Source organism: Ascidia mentula, chromosome 8 (assembly GCF_947561715.1).
Source record: "Ascidia mentula chromosome 8, kaAscMent1.1, whole genome shotgun sequence".
Taxonomy (NCBI): domain Eukaryota; kingdom Metazoa; phylum Chordata; class Ascidiacea; order Phlebobranchia; family Ascidiidae; genus Ascidia; species Ascidia mentula.
This window is the reverse complement of record NC_138573.1, coordinates 19,233,040-19,258,304: the sequence shown is the minus strand read 5'-3', so window position 1 is coordinate 19,258,304 and position 25,265 is coordinate 19,233,040. Positions and strand designations below refer to the sequence as shown.

Below are 25,265 nucleotides of genomic sequence, written 5' to 3'. Positions count from 1 at the left end.
AAACGAGGTACGGTATGCAGAACCCGAATATAATGTGCAGATACTGCAAGGAATCTAATATACCTGATTGAGTGTAAACAAGTACTTCAGAAACATTAACATTCTGCCGCTCTTTCATATCCCCACACTTGACTTGGAAACATTCATATCTGCGCACTGAATTTAGCAAGCGAGGTCGCATCATGGAACCACAGTGTAGACCCCAACGCACTCAGTCATACCTGTCTGGGTTGCCAGACACAACACAGCTAGGATAATAGTGTTTATTTACAGGGTTGGCAACAGAGCGACATTCTGAATGGGCATTATGCTGGTTGGAACTAAAGACTAGAATACCCTCCAGCAAAACTTAATGGCCCAAACATGGTTATGGAAATAAATATAGATTATTTTCAGTTAAATAAATAGGACTCTGCTGTAAATGTCTACATCCAAACTGTAAGCAGGCAGGTGTCGATTTGTCGAAAGTACGATTTCTATTGCGGAGTTAATTGTGTAAATATTTAAGTCACGATGAGCAAGGTCATTGCACTGGGATGTTGGGTTGTGACGAAAACAACAACCATGAATCGCAGTTGAAACTAGAATGCAAATGAGCTTTGAATTCTCCTCCGCCTTAACAACCTTTCGTCTCTTTTTCTCTCAATGAAGAGAAGTAACTCCATTGTACAGACCCGGACAAGAGGGACATGTTTGTGTCGCCCAGGTAACTGTTGGCAACCAACACAAAAATTAGGTGGTATCTCATCAAAACTTGGCAATATTTTCCTGCCTGAAACCCAACAACATCTTTTCAAAGCGCCGCTAAAAATTATGAGAGTGGAGTAAAAGCTGTAAATTTTAATCGTCAGTGCGGGTTTGTTTGTGGCATTTTGGGAAATTCTACGCCCCCAATTCTCCCAGCAATCCTGTTCAGCGAGAAGTTAATGTTCACCAGAATACTTCGAACTGGGGAGCAACGCAACGCGATGTTTGCAGTCAAACCTTCCTCTGCCTCCTGTCGCGTTTCTTTATTAAGAGCTCGAGCGGTGGCGAGAGAACCGACTCGAGTGATCCGGGAAAATTGCGAGGAGCCACACCGAAACTTCAGTGACGCAATCGAAACTCAACGGATGAACGTGGGCAAAAAAAGGTTCTCCGTGCCCACCCTGCACACACACAAGCAACTGGTTGTACAGAAAGTTACACCGTAGCCAACAGGGCGTTGTTTTTATCTTGTTAAGTGATAGACAACTTGTGAAGGGGCGACGTGCAGACGTAACCGTCACCATGACGTCACGGTAATTCAGTCTTCTGCGCTGGATTTTATGTGGTGTGTGCATTTGTAGATACTGCTGCAACCTCGCATGCAGTAAACGTTTGCAATTTAGCTTCAATCCGACCAAACATTATCTCAACACAAAAGTCGTTGGCGATTTTCCAAACTTTTGCTGAAAACTGCGAGTTGCAAAAGCATTGTGTGTCAATGTTCGTGAGCAGCCAGAAGCCGCGTGCGTAGAACCACAGAACAGCTCAGGTTCTGGTCCGGAAAGGCAGGCGGTCCAGCACAATGGACGTTTCAGAAACCCAAAAATGTGAAGTTGGTGCAAACTTGCTTTCAGCGCTTGTGAAGTTATTGAAGTTTGAGCCAGTTTTCGGTTTTGTGCATTGCCTGATTTCCTCTGGTCGTTTGTGCAACTGACAAACCGGATACAAAGCGTCCGCCAGTTTCATCCACAAGAAAATGAACAAACGATTGTCTACGTTGTGGGCGCGCTATTGGCTCTGCTGTCACCAGATAGCTGGCTCTTTACAAAGAAAAGCTTGAAACTATAGAATCCGAGGATACTTTTACTTGGTTAGGACAGGAGGTTGTACGAGTTGTGGGAATGTTGCAGGATTTACATAGAAAATAAAAAACAATTCTGTTTCCAGTTTGCAAAAATATTTTTGTTTCAATTTGAAATAACTTTTTTGGTTGTACGCAGAGCAGTGAACACGTGTTGGGAATTTGCTGCATTTTAGAAAATAATGCATGCGGGAAATAACCGAGCGATAATTAAACAACTTTAAGCGAATTATGTCGTTATGTAGAAAGGTTGGGAAGACATGTAGGTGGAAGTTCACGTGGATGGAGGATTAAATGTTGGCTCCTACGTGAATTAACTTGATTGAAAGAAGTTTAAGATATTTAAAGACAAGCAAACAACTGCCTAATATGGCAAACTATGCTGCCGGAAACCTTGGTCGGCCATTTTGTTTAGTGAGTTGTAGCAACCGCTGACGTTGCAAGGGGGTGGCTTTCAATCTGAATGTAGGCCCGAAAGTAAACGTGAAATAAGTTTGTTATAATTTTGATGCGCCCTAAATAAGTTCATTTGACGCCAAAACGGTTTTAAAACAATTAATCCCACCAGCAAGTATGAATTGTAAATATCGCATGTATTTTTGTATTTTGAAATTTGACCAGTTATCAGGCGCAATATTTTGCAAGTCAGATCGTTGCAGTGGTCGCTATAGCAACGATACGTTACGTGAAAAACATCTCAGGACTGTATTGGAGTGCCATCAGCATGCATTGTATCTTAATGCCAGAAAAACCTATGTGCCATGTTTTGAAATACATGACACCAGGGTCGCATGGCATGTGTTACTTCATGCCTTACTCTGTCGAACTTGGGTTTTCGACTTAGCTGACGCAAATCATTTTTCCACTGGCTTTACGATCATGATGTATTTTCGTTTAGGAAAGATTGCTGCAACTGACCAACGTCGCAAAGGTTTTATTACCATGCAGGGATGTTCGTTAATAGATCATATGGTTTTTGTAGGGGCCGAAAACGATTCAAACGGAATAAAACAACTGCTAGGCGTCAATGTAAGATATATGTGGATTTTTTTTATCACACTTCATCAATGCCCGAGTTCCCGACAAAACAAAATGTGAAATTCATGGCCGTTAATATTTTCAAGTTGTTTCAAACTTTGTGGTTTGTTTTTTGCCAACTTGGCGGGGTTCTGATCACTCAGGCGGAAAACCGTCGCACCAAAATAACAACGGGGATTTCTGCCTGTAAATTCCATTACGCAATTCAACCCCTACACATTCTACACAGTTCGACGTTCAGCCGCTTCAAACCTAACCCAATATTACTAATTTTTCTGTAATATTTTGATTTTTTCTGTGGACAAAAAGGGAATTTTTGCTCTTCTTTTGAAAACCGGAAAAATAATTTAATCTCGCTCAGTGTCAGTGGCGAATTTGTGGAAAACAATCGTTGTTAACAACATTACAGAACAGATTTAATGACACAATGTCAGAGCAACCAATTCTAACCGATTTGCTTTTTTTCATCACACAGAATGCTTAAAACATAATAGGGCATGATTTTGAAATGGTTGCTGAAAAATATTGTGAAGAACAATTGGAGACCAACTTGCTGGAGGTGAGAAAAGAAAGACTTTTTTATTTTAAGTTTTTCTGCCTAATTGCATGTATATATAAATTATATTCTTAATGTGTTTTATTTAAATGTGTTGCTTGAACACAATGCGACATAAACTGAATAGTTAAACTATTGAAAATACCAAACCAATTTATTTAATCTATTCAAACTGAGATGTGTCAGTATCTGGGAAGCACCCTATCCCACTTTGAAAATGATAAATTAACCAAACTAAATTAGTTTGTGGGATGTTGGCTTGCCCTGTCATTTGTTCTTTGTATTAAACCATGTTGTCATTCACTGTCAGATTTTCTGTTAACCTAAATGTTTAAAGAACCATGCGAGGATCAGAGAGTTAAATTTTGTTGTAAATTTAGAAACTTGATGTAAGTTATGGTAACCTAAGTTGCTGGCAGGGCAACTGCAACGTGGTACAACTTTAAACGTCACTGTGAGACAGAAACGCCAAAAGATTTTGCAGCAAGATGTTTTGCTGCAGAATTTGTCATCACCGAAATTGACAAGTTTCAAACTTTATTTCCCATTTTTTAATTCGTATATGTCGCTTTGTGCAAAAGAGTTTTTTTGTGCAATTTGTCACACATTGTGTAAGCAGTGGAAAATCAGGTGGTGATCACGCACCTTATGCGGTAAATTTGTTAATTCGGTTTAAAAATTTGGCGAGGACCGTTGTCAGTTTTTGTTAATTTTAGTTAACACATCTCCGCCAGTCTGGACAGAGTGTCCAAGTTACATGTTGCTCCCAGTTAGCAACAACACGTGGACTGAGCTGGTTTACAGAGAAGTCGAGCAAATATTTTCAACCCAGGTGTAATTTCGGCACCAAGAACCAAAGCCACGCCCAAGTTCAGCCCCTAAATCTCGAAGTCAAAACACGAGAGTTGACTGCATTAAGTTCCAACGAAGCAGGCAGTCTCCATCCGGCGAAACCAAAGTTTCACCCTGTCCTGCTGCATCCAATCAAGCGTGACGCTGTTTACCGGTTCAAGTAACGCGCAGGATTTCCCGCCTTTTTTCAATGTTGACCCGATGTGGCAAAGGATTGCAAATAACAATGACATAGGTTCGCTTCTAACAGGAAATACCCACATTTTAAACTGGCGTTCACGCCGCCACACCTTGAACAGTTGAAAACCAAAAAAATTGGCGGGAAAAACCAGCGTGGTGCGCTTTGCCGCCACCCTGTGGCGCACTACGTGATATTCGAGTTCAGTCGCCATTTTGGAGGCGGGCGGAAAGTGGTTGAATTAAACGTGAAAAGGTTTCTTTCGCTTGTTCACATCCAACTTATTATCAAATAAGTTTATTGATATTTTTATGTGAACGCCACATGAAAGAAAATTTATTTTATCAACTTTCCAAGACTTTTAAGGTTATTTAATCAAAGAAAACCGAATAGTTTAATTGTTTCATGTTTTATCAATTTCATAATTTTGAATTTCAAAAGTGAGCACTGCTGCCAAAAACTTGATGTCGGTTTCGTTGATCGTTTGTGAAAAACATTTACAACTTTCAACAATCCGAAATCCAACGTTAATTTCAGCAAAAGCGAAAAAACCGAGGTAAAAAATAATAAAAATAGTGAAACATAAAATAAACATGAAGAGAGGGGTTTTTTAAGAAAAACACAATTCTTTTCCTTGCTTTTAGCTTCCTACTCGCGATGACAATCAGTTTATTTTTAGGATGGGTTTTAAAACCCAAATTGTTGGATAAAAATTTAAATCTTTTTTTTTACAAAATTAAGTTCAGCAACTTTCAAAAGTTCGAATCAAGGATTAAGTTCCTACAGTTAACCTTAGCCTTGGTTGTCTTTTTTAGGAAAAAAGATATTATCCATAAATAATATAAACAAAACATACAAACATTATATTTGATCGCCAGTGCCACGTTTTGTGTTGGAAAACGCAAAGTGAATATTTAACCTGAGAGCAGACATTTAGTTGCAAAATACTTGGGTATTATTATAATTGAGCAAAGATATTACTGATTATCATTGTAATTATGCAGAAGTTTCGAATATTGCTGCGTTCATCATTAGTGCAAGCAGTAACTGACTGTACAGGTTGTTACCTTGAACAAGTAACCAAGGCCGGAAAGTCTGTAACATTAAAGTCCAAACCACGCGACAAAAAAATATTTTATTCTTTCATGAAATCAGTGTTTCACCATAATCGACCGAAAGATTCACGCATTTATTTTAAATATTTCTGCTGGGAATCATAATCACGACCAGCTGCCAAAACCACTCGCATTCTTGAACTGGCAAAACCATAAAACGTTACAAGCAATTAAGTTTTGTGGCTTTCCACGGTCAACTGATTGCCAGCTATCTGTCGCAATATACAGCAAGCATCAAAACACATTAGTTATTTAGTGGCTATTTGTTCTACGTGGGATTTTTGGATGTTTGGTTACAATTTTCCAGTAAACTTTAGCAAACGAAATTATTACCCAACTTTTGTTTGATTGCCAGATAATTTATTTTGTGTGGAATGTTGTTTTTGCTGAAGATTTGTGACAACTAACTAGACAGCCCGCTGCTAGAAGAAAATGTGCGCCGTTAGATATAATATGCCGAAACAGTGTGCGTAGTTGCTGACGTGCTGTTAAATTGTCATGTGCACTGGAACCTGAGGCAGTAAAGGAGGGACACGGCTTGCTACCAAATTAAGAAAGCGTGTTGCGTTAAAACCAACACACGGTTCCAAGAACTGACAAACTCTATTCTTGTGCAGTCCAGAATTAAAACACGAGGCTTGCGTTTTTGTCAGTCGTGCGCTTAGAGGTGATTTGCATGCAAAGTAGAATGTTTTTACTGGAACACCATATTCACGATTGGAGTTTCCAAATGCACAAGAAAACTCACCTGTAATAATCATTTCTTAATCTTTCTCTACCTGATCTGCGCCGCGGAATCTTGCATGCGGGAAATATTTAAATGAGATTTAAATTTTTTTAACCGTGTTTTTTTTCGCATCACAAGATTTTTATACAAAAATCCGAAAAAAACGTTTTTTTTTGCCCGAACCCCAGAGTCGAACGACAATTTTTTTCAAAAGAAATTACAATTTTCACAAGCTTGTTTGTGGTAACAGTATCAACTTGTAATACGATGACGTAGACAGCTGCGTAAAACATCAAATTTCGCACAATTTCCTTCCCGCCAACAGCAAACGTTCAAGTAACGTTATTGGTAACTGACTGGAAAAAGTCTCATCGGAATTATATTAGATATTACCATCTAAAATAATAAACTGTATGTGATGTTGCACTACAGTTTTCTGTTTAGCCACTTTCAACTTTTCAATGAATCTGTTTTCCTGCTGGTCAAATGTTTTCTACTTTGTCGTGTAGATTCCGGCCAACCTTCTGCAGAAATCCTACTGATATTGGTCTGACTCATGGTGCCAACCTTCTTTGGTTAAAACCAAATATTTTTGCCACAAAACCAGCCAAAAAAATCTCATTTCAGGCCAACAGTTTCATTTACTTTTCAGGCAACTTTAAACCAACCTGGTATTCCGAGCTCATGAAGACGCTGATGTTCCTCGTAAATGTTTCTGTGACGAAACAATCTACCACAACCCGGCCATGTGCAAGTCTGCCCTCCAGTGGTCCGACGAGGTTTGCGGGAAAAAGCTGCTGAGGTCATGTCTCCTCGGTTTTGCTGCGTCATCGTCCCTCCGTTCATCGTCAAATCGGTGCTGCTAGAAGGTAAGCGTCAAAGTTTTAAGTTGTCAGTTCAAGTATGCGTATATTTTAAAGCCTAGCAGCGGTGGTCAACCGGTTCGTATCATTAATAACGGCAACTGACTTCCACAGCTACAAAAGTACATTGAATAGTTATCACTTGTAGCTAGAAGTGAACGTTACTGAAATTAAAGTTTTTTTTTTAGCTGGTTTATGTTTTTCAGCAACCAGCATTCGTTAACTTGCCAAACTAAAAATATGTTAAATTGGTTTTAATTCAAAAATCCAGTGCAAAATTAAAAACTGCCAATTTAAGGCATGACCCACAATCCTTTGCTTCGATGGGGGAAATAAAATTAAATGAATAAATCTACTGATTGATAGATTGGGGGAAATCCAATAGATTTTCGGCTTTAGGAGGGGTAAAATTTTGAGGTATGGTAGCAAGTGAACAGGGTAAGCCTCGTTATGTAAATTGCTAAGTTTAGATAAAAAAAGTGAAATAGTGAAGTAATTTTCTTGAAGCAAAACCACTGGGGCGTGACGATCTGTATTTCGTCATCGAATCTGACGTCGTTGCTTAAACTATTACGTAAGAAAGTATATTGAATGAATCGGTGCACACCCCGTGTGGAACTTGTCGGGATATGAGGTTACGCTTTATGCAGATCACGGTAACATGTGTTCAACGTAAGTTGGGAATTTCCGCCCAAAAATTCAACTATGAATTCCTAAGTTCTGACCCGAGCAGAAAAAAGCCCCACGATTAAAACATGCCAGGTACGCTGGGCGCCAGAATCAACTGAGAGGAATTTTGTGTTATCGCAGTGGCGGAACCAATACTGGAGCCTAAAATAATTTGGGAGATTTCGCTTTTAAACGTGGGAAATACGGAACTGAAACACGCATTGATTTCGGGGAAAACAACATTTTTGTTTGTTAAGTTGATGGAAATATGTGGTTCCATTGCCTTCACATTCCACTTACAGCATACGAACTTGGTACATTGCGATGTACAAAGTGCGATTTTCAAATAAATTATTTTGTATCCAGAACATAAACATGTACTTCAGTTAATTAACAATAGGTAGAAACCACCATCTGTCACCAGTCCTGGTTGAACCAAGTTGTCACCAACCCATGAACACATTTGATCACTCACCCGAATTCATCTTGTTGGTCAAGTTGTCGAAACCCCAGCTCACTCTCACTTTCCGTGTCCTGAATCGTCCGCTCGCTTGTCTGGGATGGAGTTCGGATCAGAGGAAGAGGAAAGTTTTTATCCTCATCCTGCTCCTCCGCATGTGCCTCTGACTCCTCGCTAGAGCGAAAAGCTCGAGCTCTCTGCGGCATACTCAGGTCGAGAGCCGAATCTCCATCACTCCCTTCATCTCTTCCATCTTCATATTCCTCCTTCGATTTACCCGGGGAATCGAAACCAACCATTGATGACCGCGACAGGGTATTCGACACAGTAGACGCGTCATCGGCCACGTCAACTTGCTTTGTGACGTCATCCTGCACGGGAAATCCCCCAGATACAGCGTCTATCTCTTCGTCGGATAGGAGTTCGATCTTGATCGGTTCTGGTCCGAGATCTCCGGATGTTGAGATGGCGGGAGAGGAACGAGGAGGGAGGAGACTTGTACGGATCGCCTTCGTTAATATTGTCGTCGGTGACGAACCTGACACGTGAAACAAGGTGGGAGTTAAACATGGTGTCAAATGTCACTAGCAGTAATGGTGGACAATGCCACATGGCAATAGCGGTAACGGTGGACAATGCCACATGGCACTATCGGTAATGAAAGGCAATATCGCATGTCACTAGCAGTAACGGTGGACAATGCCACATGGCACTATCGGTAATGAAAGGCAATATCGCATGTCACTAGCAGTAATGTTGGACTATGCCACAAGTTACTGGCAGTAAGTGGGCAAAGGAACATGACACTAGTAGTAATAGTGGCCAATCACAACGTCATTAGTTGGCACTATGAGCAACCGTGTCCAGTGTAATAAATTGCTGAGTTTTTGTTCAAATTTTGACACGGTCTATGGATTTGTTTCCTCGATAAAATTCGTGTTAAAGTTTCTGGGATAAACCCGGGAAGCCCCGGAAGTGCGAACAATAAAACTGTCAACTCTCACTATCCTGAGATTCAGACCCGAAACCCATTGTTTTTATTTTCGCGCCCACAACGAAAAATAACCTTGCTCAATACCCTTCATCCTGATTGGTTCAAATAATCACGTGACTCACTGACGGTAATTGTGTGTTGGCTTCCATATGAGATTCCAACCTCCTGATTCACTTCGTATAACAATGTACGGCCGAGGGTAGTCCTGATGTTATTGTTAACTACGCCCTTACAAGGCAAACAGTAGGTTGTCCTCATTCTTCCCCCTGAGTTAAAGTTTAACCAATTCCGACATCCAAGGTCTTTAACGGTCGCCATAAAAAGTTAAAACTATAAAAGGTTTACTGCACGGATATCTGTTGTTAACATCCAGATTCTGTTGCGTTCGTTGACGTTTGTCTGTAAGTTCGGTGTCTTTGTTTCATTTTAAAGCCCTACTATCACTTTATTCGAAGCAAACATAAAGTTCCCGACACATGGGTTCGTGGCAATACTGGGAATGTAGCAGTATTTTCAATAATTATTCAACCACTGGTTGGTGCGAAATAACGTTCAAAAACGCAGGTCATGTTACAACAGTTCACATGTTGTTAATTGTGGTTTTTCCTGCATAACAAACTCACGTAATTTTTTCCTACCTTCCGTCTCTCCATCAGGCATTTGTGGTTCGGGAATTAGGTGGTTCCCCCGCGTCATATCCGTCGTATCGCTGACTGAGCTTCCAGCCCGAACATTCCTCCCCCAAACCTTACTCGGGGAAGATGGGACACTGGCGCTCTTTGTCCCCATCTCGCGGTGTTTGAAAAAAGCAGGCGACCCCGAAGCGCCACCGGTGTCGAGATTAGCTAGTGTTTTCTGGACGCATGGTGGCGTAGACGTAACAGAGGCGGGTACTTTGCATGGTGTGCCTGACAGATCAGTTGGTGAATTCTGTTGTTCATCTGATCTATCAGCACTCCATGCAGGGTGTTCGTCACCATCTACCGTGTCATCATCGCTTATTTCGAGGTGGTTGTCCATCTCAGAACCGTCAACCGACACTTGCGAGTTCTGCAGATAAATCGTCGACTTTCAGAGGTTAGCCTCAGTGCTGCCGTTTAATATTAGCGTGAAAACAGACTCTGTTGATTAACTCCGGGCAAAATCTATCAAAGCTTAGATTATAGTTTGGTTTATTCGTGAACACAGAGTTTGTCACCTCAACGAAACTCAGCCGCGTTTAATTTTGTGATTTGGTTCAACTTACCGTTATACGCGGTATCTCCTTGCAATCAGCATCTAAAAACAAAACGACAAATTGATGGAATGCCAACCCATGAGGTCTCGGAAACTAAATAGAATCCTACGCACTGCATATTCCACAATATTGTGTTGTAACAGCGTGAGATGGTAGGAATAGAACCAGAATGTGAAACCTTCACAGTTTATAACTTGGAAAAGTTTTTTGTCAAATGTGCATCAATTTTAACAGAGAAACCGCTTTCTGCATTCTATTAGCAGCCGATAATAATGAGTAGATAATGAAAGTTACCTGTTGGCATGTTTGATACCGAGACAGGCTCCCCACTATATTGTTCGGGTGCGGAACGTATCGCACTCGCACTTACAGTGGGAAACTCATCACCACTCGGTGCTCGCGACCCATGCATTATGACGTCAGAATGGACAGATAGCGTTGAGGTGTTCTAAATAAACAATAACAGTTCGATTGTTACATCACATAGTGTTTGATGGGAACTGGTTGTCGTAAGCAGTTGTTGAAACGATTGAAACGCGCAAGCGAATTATTTGGTTGCTGATATTTATGACGTTGGTGATGATGAACAATTGTCCCCATTATCAACGATTTGTTGGCCCAGCTTATGTATTTACAACACACCTAAGCCTTTCTCCTGGTTTATAACTTACACATTCACTAACTATATTTAACTATACAGGGACAAAAATTACCGAGCAATTGGGTTTGTTGTTGTTGAGTTGTTTGTCTGTGGAAGTTCTGCGGTTTAAACTGGTTTGGAGCTGAGACCTGGAACGAAAGATTTCCTTCAGATATTGGAAGTTTGCAATACATGTAAACTTGCCAAAGGTTCAACTGCACCTCGACGACACGCCCGCGAACCAATAAAACGTTGAGGCAAAAATATGAATAAAATAATTCATTTCTCTGTTGACTTAAAATGTAAAACTAAAGCCTTTTTCAAATTTATCAACAAATTTTCATCCAGATTCAACCCCACTTCGGAGCCCAATACAAAATTATACATTGACTATATTTCACTTACAATTGTTCCTGACCACCAGGAAGTTGGGGCACCAACGTCATACGGGATTGAACGATGTCATGTGAATTTTCCCACGCTCTCTGCTGCTGCTGTGCGGTTGGGTGAGGTATGCTTGATAGGAATTGCTGAACTTCTTGTAAAGTTGGTTGGCGGGCTTCCTTCGTCAGAAGTAGGGGAAGTACCGACTGGAGTTGCGATGTGCTTGGCATCAAACCGTCAGCGCCCACTACCGGATCGCCGTTCACCAACCCTGCAACGCAAAATGTCGTTAGAGAGCAGTGATGTTACACGTTTTTTTCGTGCAAGCAATAATGAGAATTTTATTGGTCGGTTTCTTGGTTTTAACAAAACACACTTTGAAGATGAAGCCAATACGCGTTATGACGTCACAGTAATTATACCAAGCACTTCACGTATACGCCGGCTGCAAAGACAACTTTACGATTCAACAGCTGAAACGTTGCTTATTTCCCTCATTTGTGCGTTTTCGCCATGACAATATATTAGAAAGTTCATCTGAGCAACTGTATTATTATCGTGGTATTCGGTCATTTATACAGAGAAGTTGGCGAACGTTTCTTACCTGGTTTTGGAGGCGTGGTTGGAAGGACAGAGGCGTTCGACTTTTCGATGATACTTTTAAACTCTGCCTCGTTAATACTTCCCGTTGACAAGATCTGCAGGTTGTCCTGCTAATGAGAGTCAGTGAAAGTTTCCGCAAAGTTTTCCACGCAAAAAGGAAATATAAACAAACGAAATTAGCGTTGGTGAAACGGAAAGCGATCAGGCGTAACGGTTAAGCAGGAAAAGTTTTGAGTTCTACGCTTCCGACTATATGCTGCGGAAGGCGTTTCCCACGTTTTACGGTGAAAACAGAAACAGTGTTTACATTAAACTTATTGTTTTGTCATAACAGTTCGCCACAAAGGTCGCATCACTGACTGCCAGCAGCTACATGACAAAAATCCTGACCTAACCTTTTACCTTTTACAGTAATACCCATAAACGGGTTGTAGCGGTTGTAAGTTATAATGTGCGATAAGAATCAGGTTAACTACAGATGTGGGAGAAGCGCCAGGGTCGTTTACTTCATCAGAAAGTTTGATAAACATTTTGGTCAAAGTTGTTGGGAATCTCAATAATCCTGCCATTTTTGCACAATACTAAGTCACTCACTTTGAGAGAACCAATTATGCACAGTATCATCAAAATATCAACAGAAAATGGATGTTTTCAATACAAAACACATAACCAACCTGTGGGTGTTCAGGGATGGGGTTTGGCCTACCAGAAGATACAACTCCTCCTGCTGATGTTGCTTTCATCTGCGATATGGGGGACATCTTGCTCGGAGGCGCCATCATGCGGTGAGGAGAAGGTCCTGCGACACCCGGTGGCCACTGCTTGGGGTTGAACAAATCCAATCCATTCATTTGAGGTTGGTTTGGCTGTAGGGGGTCGTTTGTTCGGCACATACGAAACGATGAACGCATGAAGTTAAGGCAAGTCTCCACCACGTTCGTCATCTGCGCAATGATTGGTCGAAGCGTCACGCTTGGTTCGGTACGAGGTTAAAGGGGAAACGCAGGAGGCGTTTTAAAGGACAACCAACGGAAAAGTGAAAAATGAGTTGGTGGAGATTTACTTTTTAATGCACCGGATTGAGGAACCACGCAAGCTGGGTGGATTTTTTTCACACAAACATTATTTCATACCAACATGACAAAATATTTCCACTAATTATGACTTGGTCAGCTCAAAACACCAACACGAATATCGGTAGAAACCATAACGTCGAACAAGTCAGTTTAGCAACATTGCGTACGTGCCATGCAAAATACGGCAATTGTGTTTATATTATATAACGATACCATGAAGTGGGGGAGGAATAGCCCTCGTGAACGAGTCGGGTTTCGCGAGTTCGCGCGACGCAACAGGAAAAGGAACAATTGATGAATTCGCCACTTCCCATAACCCCCCTGGTCCCACACAGATAGTCGACAATGGGAAAAACTTCAAGATGGATCAAACACTTCATACTTGAAGTGAAAATTTGACGAAAAGTCAAAATTTCCTTGTCAAGATACAACAAACTCGGTTAATCCGGATACGATCCGGATTACGAGAAGTTCAAGGTATACACATCCACAAATCCTAGGTTAGGTAAAGAGTTCGCTTGAAAAAATATCGAAAAATACTAAGAAAGGTACTTCCCCTCTTAATAAATAATAAAAGAAGCCGATCGACCTCGCCTGATCAACAAAGCGTGTCCCGAACCACAGGTAATTAAAAATAACCCCGTGATACAACACTTGCATGAAACCGCAGCGACCATACAGCAAGCAGATTCTGAGAAGAATATAATGTTGGCTGGGACGGAAAGGTCGCTCATAGCCTTGAGGTTTTCTGCGCACAACCGACAGCAGCAGTTGCTAAGCAATAAATTTGCAACAATTGGTTTTACAAATTTTCATTTTGTTCGCTTGAATCCGGTGCAATTTGAAACTACATTAAATGAAAATACCACAGACACCCATATGCGTTTTAAACATTGTGGGAAAATTGATTCACGAAGTTTTCTCTTACAACGATTATCAACCTTCAATGATTGAGATATCTTGTATACAGCTTGGCAACGAAGTGTTACCGCGCAAGAAGGGAAGGATATACACAGGTGGGTTAATTTGCATACAACAGTTCCTTCATATGCAAATTAACCTCCTTGTTATGAGTTGGAAGTCGGATATGGAAGCGAATATTTGAATCCAGTATGGACGGGAAGTCTATTACGTCACAAAGCACTTATGGAATGATAACCAGAATGTCGGAACACGATGATCGCTATTTACGTTTCTATAAATATGGCGAAGTCGGATAGTTGTTGCATCAACTCCCGAAGTTGGGTTACAAAAAATATTTGTGCTTTGAAACCGCATGTTGACAATTTGACAATAATGCGGGAATATTTTGAAATCAAGTATTTTCTCCATCTTAACTGAACAAGCAAAACACCACTGGTGGTTGGAAACGCTGGAAACACCACCCGGCAGTAACGTCCACTTGAACAAATCAACCATATATCTCTGACCAACCACAAGCAAGAAGACAATACCCAACGGCAATATCACTGAGTGAATTAACCAGTTATGCAAATATACGTCTAGACCCTAACGACAACAGCCGCGTTTGCGAGAAGTTCGAAACAAAACTAGTTTCGCGTGAATTCGTGATTTCCAGGCATTAATGCAAATAGCCGTTGGGAACACGGCTAGTTATGTAATTACCATATCACGATATGCCATTGTGGTTGATTGTGTAAGTGCCTCTATATGCTGTCTGACATGCAAACACTGCTCGAGGCGAAACACGCTCCAAGAAACCACAAAATATCTCGAATCAAACAAGCAATATATTCCAGGTGAGTTCAATAACTACATCCGGAAGCCAGTGGTAATATATAAATATGAACACGTGTTTTGTTCTATCCTGAACACGACATTCCACTCTATGTCAGACTTATACGCTTACGAGATTATTGTTTTAAGGTTTTTTGTAAAAATAATCCAAGTTTTCTTTAATAACGTCGCAGCCCCCAGCTACGTCTGGTGACCAACAAAACAACTTTTAAGTTGAACACAAATGCCGACCACCCAACCTGAATACAGTGTAACCGTAAAAGTCACCCTGTTACATTGCCAAGGGTGACCTCGTGATCAACATGAACTCAACAAGTTCCACATTTACCTTATATGTGACGTCATATTACAGCGCGCGGACGATTACGAAATTTGTCAGACGAAAATACTCGTGACGTGTAAGTGTGGAAACAAACAAGTACCTGAAGGCAGGTGGCAGCAGATAGAACCTCAGTGCTGTTCTCAGCGGTGATCGCAAGACTTCCCGAATAAATATAGTCGAGAAGAACTTCGAAGCCGGATGGGGTTAGGATGTTTAAATCCAGAGCGGCAGAGTCCTTGATTGCTGCATCGGCGAAAAGAGATCTGAGAAAATAGAAATATTAAATTCTTGTCTCAAACAAACTGGAAAACAACATGAAGGATTCTTGAGCGTTTTTTTATCAAAAGAATTGTGGCGCGGTTTCAAAATTCCTAATGCCAATGTTCTGAACACCACAAGGAAATTTGAGGCCCATACAGCACTTATGATATCCCATGGATCGTCAGTTCGAATCCAACAGGGATTGAGGAATTTCCATCTGAATTTTGACCAGTCGTGGTAACGGGGTTTTCCCAAGGTTCTTGTTCTAACGCAGTGTGGGGGGTGGGCCACACAGGGCACTTGAGCCATCAACGTTCCGTCACGCTACTGGCTCGAAAAAGTGGGTTGATTTTGACCCAGAATATTAAAAAAAGGTTTTGAACTGTCGCCCTTTATTGAATGTTGTTTAGATGATCTGTGTCAAGCTTATCTAAATCCTAACAAGAACCCTAAAAAACTCACGTGAATGTTCTGTGACAAAAAAAATGACACACACCCCTGTTTGAGTTGTTCACCCGTTCTACTGAATTTATTGCCTGGAATAAACGATTCTTGGAATTTGTCTAAACATTAACAGGAAATTTGCTTGTTGGGTTGGCAGCCGTGGACGACCGTAAGCCCCCTACTTTGAAACCACGCGTACACAGAGCAGAGGTTCAACGTTCCTTAGCACAGAAACTGTTGCGTCATCCGCTTCAGACACCTTTCTAGAAAGTTCTCTGATAGTGTTTGTAAAACATTAACTGAAAACCATTTTACCAACACAATGGGGTTTTGTTACGCAACAACTTCTCGTTAAAACACAAAGTGTTTAATTTCATTTAATCATTGTTGGAAATTGTAAAACAGTAACCTGAGCCTATCAGGCCGGCGAGGTGGTTGACAACCCTAATTGCAAACACTGCCAAGTTTAAACAGAGGGTTTGGGGGGTAACATACATTTGGGGACGGCAAACAATCACAAATTTTCGTGCGTCATTTTTTTGAAGGAGAATTATGTTTGAAATTATTGCGCAAGGAAGAATGTGTTCTATGGAAAATAATGAAAAATTGCTTCGAAAAAATTCTGAAGACATTTTACGATGGCTTGATTCAAAACCAAGAGGTTATGCGCCAGATAGTATGAGTGGGTATAGTGGCGTCACAATGCTCGACCTGTTACGCAATAATTGAGATCAATGGCACTTATTCTATTGCCACAAAAGTTTTAGTTATTTTCCAGTGACCGAGACTGCATCAAAAGCCCAGTTCACTAAAATAACACGAAGCCCACACCAAAACATTTCATTTCTAACAATCGCGCGTTGCCCCCGATGTCTCTCCATTGAAGCAGTTACTGAAGTTGATCGAGGCGACTAACGTGTATTACAACATGTACATGTGTCTAAAGTCACTTGGAAGTGTTTCGCAATAACTTGGTGGTCTCGATTAGCCGAAATTCTGAGGGCTTGCACTGCCAATCACCGTAATACACAGTAAGAAAAATTACGGATCTTGCGGATTGGATAAGAGGGTGTCCAAAAAAATAAACCACCGTTTCCTCCAGTCGACGTTAAAAGTTTGTTGCTTTCGGTTTTGAAAATGTCACAAGTTTTAAAGATATTTATTTAAAATCGAATGTAAAACCAAATACAAAACAACGATGCCCATATATGGAAGGTGTGGCAACAAAGAAGTGGAAGGTGACGGTCAGCCATGCGTTACAATCCGTATCGACTTTTCACGGTGAACGCCAAAGGTGGTCTTGCCGCAATTCGTTTGTGGTGTAAAGGTTAACAACTTTGGTTTGATTTTGTTGTTTTGAGGCACTTCCTATATGCTCGCGAATTCTTCAATCAATTTTAACAGACGTAACATGTTAAGACAAATTCGCGTTCCAACCAGCCCGTGTACAACGTTAAACAAACGTATCGTCACTTCCAAACTCTGGCTGTTCAAGAAAGGTTGAATTTGAGTTGCGTTTATTTTCCAGACAAGTTTGTGCGCAAATGTGGTTTCATTCAGCTATGGTAAAAACTTCCCACAGAAATAGAATCAATCTGTGGTTTTTTTCAACGTTTTTTGACGTTTGCGCGGTTGGATGGTGGAATTTCAGAACAGATAACCTCTAATTTGCATCGCTGAGTCGGTTTGTTTGACGTAAATATGCGCACATACCACTCAACCCTTTGCATACGCAGCAACCACATGTAAAACTGTGGGTTTCCGTATATACAATGACAACAATACCATTTTTTGTTGATACCGAAATAACACTTCATGGTAATATACAATTGCTAGTATTTTTAAAACAATGGAAGTTAAAGACAAAACTTTCCCCAATGTGTGTAGTAAAGATTTCATGTGAATCAACGCAACATTATTTCAAGAGAAAATATCAACAATCGAAAACCGATGACACAATATATGTACGGGATATGAATAAAACGAAGAATTGTTTGCCACAACAACATATTGCAGGCACGTTTCCAAATAGTTCTGCAATACTGCGCAGCTCAAGCCACAGTTAAATCCACCACACGTTTTATTTCTCGTTAAGAAGAGAGGTTATACTGCGGTAGGTATCAACAAACATAGGAATTTGCTCTTTACCAAAAGTCGAACGTTTACCCATAGCTTGGCAAACATGTTAAACATTAACAGAACTTAATGAGTAACTCGCGCGATGGAAGTTGGCTCCGCGCTTTCATGCAAAGATCGTTCATGTCTTTGTTCACGAAAACTTCAAAAAGTTTATTGGGCGGTAAACCTTTCCGAGATAATCTGGAACATTTCCGATCAACGCTTTTACAAAATCAACTTTCTTGTAAGAGATTTGGGTTTGTCACTAATAACACCTACCCTAAATTTGTTGGAATAACATGAAGTTGACAACGTGGAATAATGGCGGATAGTTTATCTTGCAAGGTTGTTGGATGTTGCATAACCAACTATTAAATTAACAAACCATGGAGATTTTAACGTTAAAAACGCAGATTGAACTCAAGGCTGTTTAAACCGGCTGTATTAGGCCCACATTAAGCGGAACGACCCAAGTTCAAGCTTGTGGTATTCATCTAAACAAAAAATTCAAATCCGGCAGATTGGGTGCGTTAATCTATGTGGCCAGGTTATGTAAGCGCCAATGCATAGTTAAGTTACAACCGATCCACCTCAATTTACATAACCACTGTTTGTTTGAGCTCAACTTTGTTAAAATGATGACAGTCTGGCAATTAATCAACGTAAAGTTAAACAGACTGAACAAAGATAAACCTTCGAAAGGATTTCCCTAAAAAAGAATTTAATTACAAAAAAAAGGAATTCCAGAATGTTATTGCAAGACGTTGCGGATGGATCAGTTTTTCAAGTCACGTCCAAGCACCCAAGCCCACAGCGCTAACAAAGAGATCAAATACATCTCGCAAACCGCATCCCATTCATGCCTCATTCGAATATAAGTGTGTTAGATGCAGAACGATAAAAGACAGACGATCAAGACGTGTCGCACCAAACTCTAATCACGCCATAACATAAAAGGCTGTCACGTTCCCTTGATAATAAGCACCACGCAATACTACGGAGACATATTCAAATTATTTGCTTGTAAAGGTTGGCACTTAAGTGTACTTACCGGAAGTAGAGACTGCACGCGGCCAACAGAGGCTTGTGCGCCTTAAACGAACGATCTCGAACGTGGATTGTGATGTCACAAAGAAATCCGGCTCGACGCTGCAGTTGGAGAAGTTGCATCACATATTGCGAGTGAACTGCACGCTGTGTGTCGATGTAACGTAAAGAGGGGTCAGCAGGGGGGTTGGGGGCACCCCCTCGTTCATCTCTCGCGACCCCAGGCGCTTGTTTCGATACAGGCGACACTACTGGCATTGTCTGGATTCTCGAATTCTGCAAAAAACAACCTTGCATTTGGCTACAATCAGGTACAGAACTGTCCACTAAAATGTCCAGCCATGAAATCTAAACCCTAGGTAGTGGTCGGGCGTTTTCTACAAGAGTTCTACGTCACGGCCTGATTGTGTGCAAAGGGGAACGCTCTTCACGCGCCCAGCCAAGCGTGAAGCGTAACCTTGGTGGCTTTACTTATTTGAATGGCTGGATGTGTTCTTAGAGTGCATTGTGTTACGCCAGGTCTCAATTCAACGCTTGGTTACGCTTGAATGTATTGAAATTTTTCGGCGCGCGCGTGAAGCGAACACGGGCCGATTTTATACTTGGCTGTGCGCCTTCAACAATTTAACCAACGTGATATAATTCAAGCTACACACTCCTTAGTGTGACGGCTGTGAAAAGAATTCGTTCGTGTTACTCTTAAACTTGGGCATAGAAAACCGCTAACGGCCGTTGTTTAAAAATTTACTTTAAATGACTTTCCTATTTATACAAACTAACGGCTAACCAATGTTGCTCTTCAGGTATTTGCGTTCGCGCATCATTCGCACAAAAATCTACATCATAAAGTTAAGATCCAAAAAAAAATTCTCAATCTTAACACTTGCCAATAAAAATAACTAAACCATGAAGTTTCAAATAGTTCCAAATTAAACAACGAAAAAGACTTACTTGCGAAGGCTCCATCTAACACTACGTCAACAACATAGCGCGCAGCGGAAAAGCTTTAATACAAATTCAAGACAAAAGGAAGGTAAGTGTAACCAAAACTTTGTGAATAGACACTGGGTTTTGTCAAACAATAAAGGATGGATTGTTTTCAATAATAGGGAAGTGTGACAAAAAGAAAATATCGTATTACAAACTGAAACAATGGGTGTTGCTTTTCAGTGGTACGATACGTGCACTAAACCAAGTCAGGTTGGTTTGATTGCGGTAATATCTTTCCTCAACGAATTTTCTTAACGAGTAAGTAAGCCTTAAAATCATTCAAAGTTTATGAAAATCAAGATATGCAGAGCCCGAAGGTACAATTAGCAATTTGCATGTCATTGGCATTCACGATCACGAAACGCAATCAGGGTTTCCTTTAGCGGAACATGCAAATACACGAAAGCACGCACGCACAGTATATTCTGCTATTAAATTCTAACAACACAAGTCTCACCCACTAAGCAGTTGGACAATACAAATATATGGCACATTGTTATCCAAAGGAGTTTATTGAAAACGGATGATTATATAAGATGTGATTGACAACTGAATATATGTTGTATAATAGACATACACACACACAAACACACACACACACACACACACACACACACACACTCACACACTCACACACTCCACAATAGTATTACAATTGCTGCCATATACCAATGTTACATTGAGTATATTATTCAAATTTGTGACCAAGTGACAACAGGGTGAACACAAGTTAACACAACCAACATATAAACTAAACCATTTGTTCAGTGATATTTTAACAGGTTTAAGGTAGTTCTTACCTGTGTAGTTTGTATTGCATTGTAAGGGATTGACATTCGTGTATTTGGTTGCTGGTTTGTATTCGCATACATCCGCTCCATGCATCAGGGATTGCACAGCATACAAGAAGCAAAAACATCTTTCGAAAACTTGTCCAAACAACAGCTGTTTCTTATGCAGATTGTAAGCATGACAGATAACTGCTTGTCAAAAAACTTCTAAATCATAAAAAAACTTAGGATTTAATAATTTCAACAAAATATCCTAATATATATACATGCAATATGATAAAAAACATTGAAATATTTAAGATTGTCGAGAGTGTTTATTTACAAAGTAGATTTTTGTACAATAAATAGTTGACCTAAATACCACGGCATTGTGACAGAAAAAAGATTTTGAAAAATATTAAATGGATACTTAAGGTGTAAAAGCATTGTTAATCTTAAAGCCTAATGAAAATAGTCCAAATCTGTTGCCTGACACAAATTTTATTATTTAACAACTCCATTTAAATAAACTGATAGGAGCTTTGCTAATTCCATAACTTCTAGGCTTCAAGAAATGTTTAAAGTGTTAGGTAAAAACTTCTTGAGACATAGCTATAAGATATTAGAAGTGCAGCATAAAAAAGTGAAATTCTGAGAAAAGGTTGTAATTGTAGTACACACAAAAATGTTTTCAATGCATACGCTCACAAAATTCCTTCCTTAAAGAGTGTTATCTCTTTGAAGTTCTCCTTTTTGCAAAAAAAAGGTTTCTGCAGCCTTTCCTTTTAACATTAACACAAAAACACTTCGGATAAATGTATTCTTAACAATAATCTGACAATGAAATGCGCAGTGAGTTTACAGCATGCAGAGCAGTGAGTTGTTTCACATAGCTGCCATGGCTATCCCAAATTTACAAAAGATAGGTAATGACATTGTTGGTCTGCAGCATAACATGCCACGATATGCAACACCCACCAATGCTCGTAGGACATTTCACTTGAATCACGAAAGACCAAGCTACCATGCCACTGTCATACTGCGGTTAAATTATACTTTAATGCATCTTTGGCTTACAGATATATCAAATCATCAAATCAAGTAATATGGTCACTTATGAGGCAAACCACCAAGTATAACGGCATTAAACGCGCACATCTCACGTCAAAACTCCCAATTTTGGTTTGACGTTGATCCTTCGTCAGTCATCGCACGCAAACTACAGCGGTTTCTGCTGTTGAACTCGGGTGACCTTTACCAGACACTAGCGCCAGGCATGACGTCATACCATAGAAATGTAATTTTACGCACAACCATAACGAATATTTGTTGCGTCTGGCAAACAACACAGCTTGGTTTGCCTTCAGACAGAACTGAAATAACAAATTCTTACCGAAACGATCGAATTTACAAGAAAAAATGAACCATTATGTGAGATTTCTTAAATAAGTGAACAAAATTTAAGTTCCTCGTAATTATTTAGACCAGTGGCAGGTTTCAAATACTTTAGCATCCAGTTCTCTCAAAAGCAGCATGTCGTAGTAACCACAGGAATACATGCGAGAAGTGAAACATAGACCTAACCTATAGTATGTATACATATACAAACATGTAACAAGTAGACATTAAAAACCAACAGAAGAGTCCATAGTTTTAATGTCATAATACCACCAGCTGGGCAGGCGCACGTGACTAAGTTGGGGTTTTTCTTGACGCCGGTTGCAACTCATCACCTCACATTAGAACTGGCTGCGATTCTACTGTGATTCTCCATGTGGAAAGTATCTTCACATCGGCGCCGGACGCGATAACCCAACATTAAAGTGATTTGATTAAAAACACAAGTAGTTTTGTTTTAATTTTATTTAGTACATGGGACGATGCCGACGCCCACATTATAACCTGTATTGAGGACTGTGCAAATCCATGACGTTTATTTTTGTAATGAAAATGTCCTGCGCATGGACGTGGTGATATTCTTGTCAAGCCACTGCGACCATAATCCGGCAGTAAACTTAAAATAATAAGGGTTGGAGCCGTGGAAGAAACGTATACCACTATAATTATATAACACAAACCACTATAACTATATAACACATACCGCTATAATTATATAACGTATTCCATTATAACTATACTCGATTTCAACAAACGTCCTCTTCTTTTGGGCAAATCTCTTAAATATCTAGCTAAAGAATCAGAATTTTTCAATCTTGGCAATAATTCCAATTTTTTAGCATTTTTAGCAAAATATCTTATTTGAGCACAAATTCAACGATGTGTGACGATTTGAAAGTGAATAAATCCATAGTTTTGTGATTTTTGTAAAAGTAAAGATTAAAAAAGTGCTTGAAGGACTCGTGGTTGCAACAGGGCTTGGAGGTGAAAAGTTGTGGTTGCATTTTCATTGTTTGAGAAAAGGTGTTTTAAAATAAAGAATTTTAAAATCGTTTTTTTTTCATTTTTCATGGTATCATTTTTTAAGGGCGCTTTGTGTGAATTGTTTTTGCATTTTGTTTTGATGGGCGAAACTTTTGAAACATACACTGACGGCAAGGAAGTAATCAACAATAAAAGCTGTGAGAACCAAACAAACCCCATATGCAGCATCCATGATCTTGCAAGATTTCACCAACTTAAGCCAGTTTACAAGATTGTTGATAAAGTTGGGTCCAATTTGAAAGTGTCTCTGGAACTTGGTGATGATATTTGGTATGGAAGTGGAACAGATAAGAAGTCAGCAAAAAAGATTGCTGCACAAGAAGCTCTGACCAATACCAAGTTGGAATATCCAAAACAAAAAATCAAAGTTACCAATCCCAGGGCCCTGACAGCAACTGTTAAACTGAATGGACTCCTTATGTCGAAAGGCTTGCATTCAACATACAACTTAGTTAACACAAAAGATGTGGGGATCCAAGTTCATACTAAAGTAATAAGAGAACAATATCAAGAAACAAACTGTGTTGTGAATGATTTAAACCAACAGACTTGGGAAAATTATATCCATGACGGTCAGGGTCGAGTCCACAGCTACGGTGACATGCAACAAGCTCCAGGTTTGTATTATTCCAGAAACACTGGAATGAAGCAACAGCTACAAGTCTTTAAAGTAAGGTTGGTCATTGAAAAAAACACTTTTACTGGAGAAGGTGACTCAGTGCAATCAGCAAAACATTCTGCTGCACAAAAAGCCTTGAACTATTATGAAAATCCTGAAGATTCTTCTGATGCAGAAAATGGCAAAAATGAAACCGTATTAAAATCAGAAGTAAGTACTTTATTCGAAGCAGCAGCGGCCCATGATGTTATGCCCAAGTTTACATTGCTAAGTGAGAGTGGTCCTGTACATTTAAAACATTATGTGATGAAACTTGAGGTTGGGGTGTTTGTTGATGGAACTTTGGATAAAACACACAGAAATGTTTCTGTAATAGGTGAGGGAAGAAACAAAAAACTTGCCAAGCGACATGCAGCAATTATTGCACTAAAGGAAATAGAGGCTTGGCCGAAACAAAAAAGATCAATCCGAGGTAAAAAACCCTCACTGGGGAAGTCCAAAGAAGGGGTAAGTTCCTTGCATCCCGTCAGTCGACTTCTGCAAATCATGCAAGCGAAGAAACTTAAAGAACCAACGTACACACTTTTGGACTCGGCAACGGCCGTTGATAAAAAAGCGACGTTTTTGTTTGAGTGCACGGCACAGGGGGAAACCGTCACAGGGGAAGGTTCGAGCAAAAAGGAAGCAAAGAAGGCCTCTGCTGAAGCCATGCTGACCCAACTCAATTATCGACAAAATCCTGTTCCTCACTTAACGATGCGACCCACAAAATCAAACTTAAAGAGGATGGAAAGTCCTCGAAGCTCAACAAACTCAAAACTTTCACCTCAACGTAGAGTTTCCTTTGCCTAACAGAGTCTTGTGAACATCCACGATCAAAGTGTTATCAAAGTAGTGGTGTAAGATTTCTAATGAACATCTCAGTGGTTCCTATACATTTTGTAAACATGAAAAAAACAATATTGTTTTTTTTTTAGGTCGGTAGCTATTATTGTCATGATACCCAAAACTGCTAAACTAAATTTCCCGGAAGAAATGGAGCCAATAATGAATAAAACTAATGTATTCAAAACATTTTATGTTGCCAGTTCAACACCTATTAATTGAATATTGCATGTATATTAGCTTAACTTATAATAACCTGTGATAGTTGTACTTATTCTATGCAATTATGTCGTAATACAAGACTGCCAGCAATAATGTATAGTGGTGTGGGTTCCACAAACAGACAGACTTGTGAAGGATGTAGACCAGGAGCAACCTACAGGACAAGC

At 40.0% G+C, this 25,265-nt stretch overlaps 2 protein-coding genes across 4 annotated transcripts in view; one reads left to right on the top strand and one right to left on the bottom strand.

Moving 5' to 3' along the window:
* The window catches only part of LOC145910572 (uncharacterized), a 24,212-nt gene extending 3,058 nt beyond the window's left edge, over positions 1 to 21,154 (bottom strand). The window contains exons 1-12 of one of the 3 annotated variants that reach the window (XM_082997749.1): positions 20,961 to 21,154; positions 19,175 to 19,446; positions 15,401 to 15,563; positions 12,819 to 13,088; positions 12,146 to 12,254; positions 11,563 to 11,812; positions 11,231 to 11,306; positions 10,812 to 10,965; positions 10,527 to 10,558; positions 9,919 to 10,330; positions 8,302 to 8,824; positions 6,963 to 7,156 (exon numbers count right to left, since the gene is read on the bottom strand). In XM_082997749.1, coding sequence (XP_082853875.1) covers positions 6,963 to 7,156; positions 8,302 to 8,824; positions 9,919 to 10,330; positions 10,527 to 10,558; positions 10,812 to 10,965; positions 11,231 to 11,306; positions 11,563 to 11,812; positions 12,146 to 12,254; positions 12,819 to 13,088; positions 15,401 to 15,563; positions 19,175 to 19,446; positions 20,961 to 21,041 — 2,536 coding nt within the window. In that variant the 5' untranslated portion in view covers positions 21,042 to 21,154. The remainder of the gene's footprint in view (positions 1 to 6,962; positions 7,157 to 8,301; positions 8,825 to 9,918; positions 10,331 to 10,526; positions 10,559 to 10,811; positions 10,966 to 11,230; positions 11,307 to 11,562; positions 11,813 to 12,145; positions 12,255 to 12,818; positions 13,089 to 15,400; positions 15,564 to 19,174; positions 19,447 to 20,960) is intronic. The other 2 variants (XM_082997750.1, XM_082997751.1) reach the window with 2 other exon arrangements.
* LOC145910573 (double-stranded RNA-binding protein Staufen homolog 2-like) lies at positions 20,463 to 25,265 on the top strand. The gene is made up of 2 exons (XM_082997752.1): positions 20,463 to 20,497; positions 23,538 to 25,265. Exons 1-2 carry the CDS (start codon positions 20,463 to 20,465, stop codon positions 24,841 to 24,843), a joined length of 1,341 nt encoding a protein of 446 aa, XP_082853878.1. The 3' UTR covers positions 24,844 to 25,265.

Coding starts and splice junctions, on each gene's coding strand:
- LOC145910573 (XM_082997752.1), top strand. CDS start 20,463: ATGCAGAGCCCGAAGGTACAATTAGCAATTTGCAT. Junction 20,498..23,537: donor GTACAATTAGCAATTTGCAT/GTCATTGGCATT, acceptor CCCCATATGCAG/CATCCATGATCTTGCAAGAT.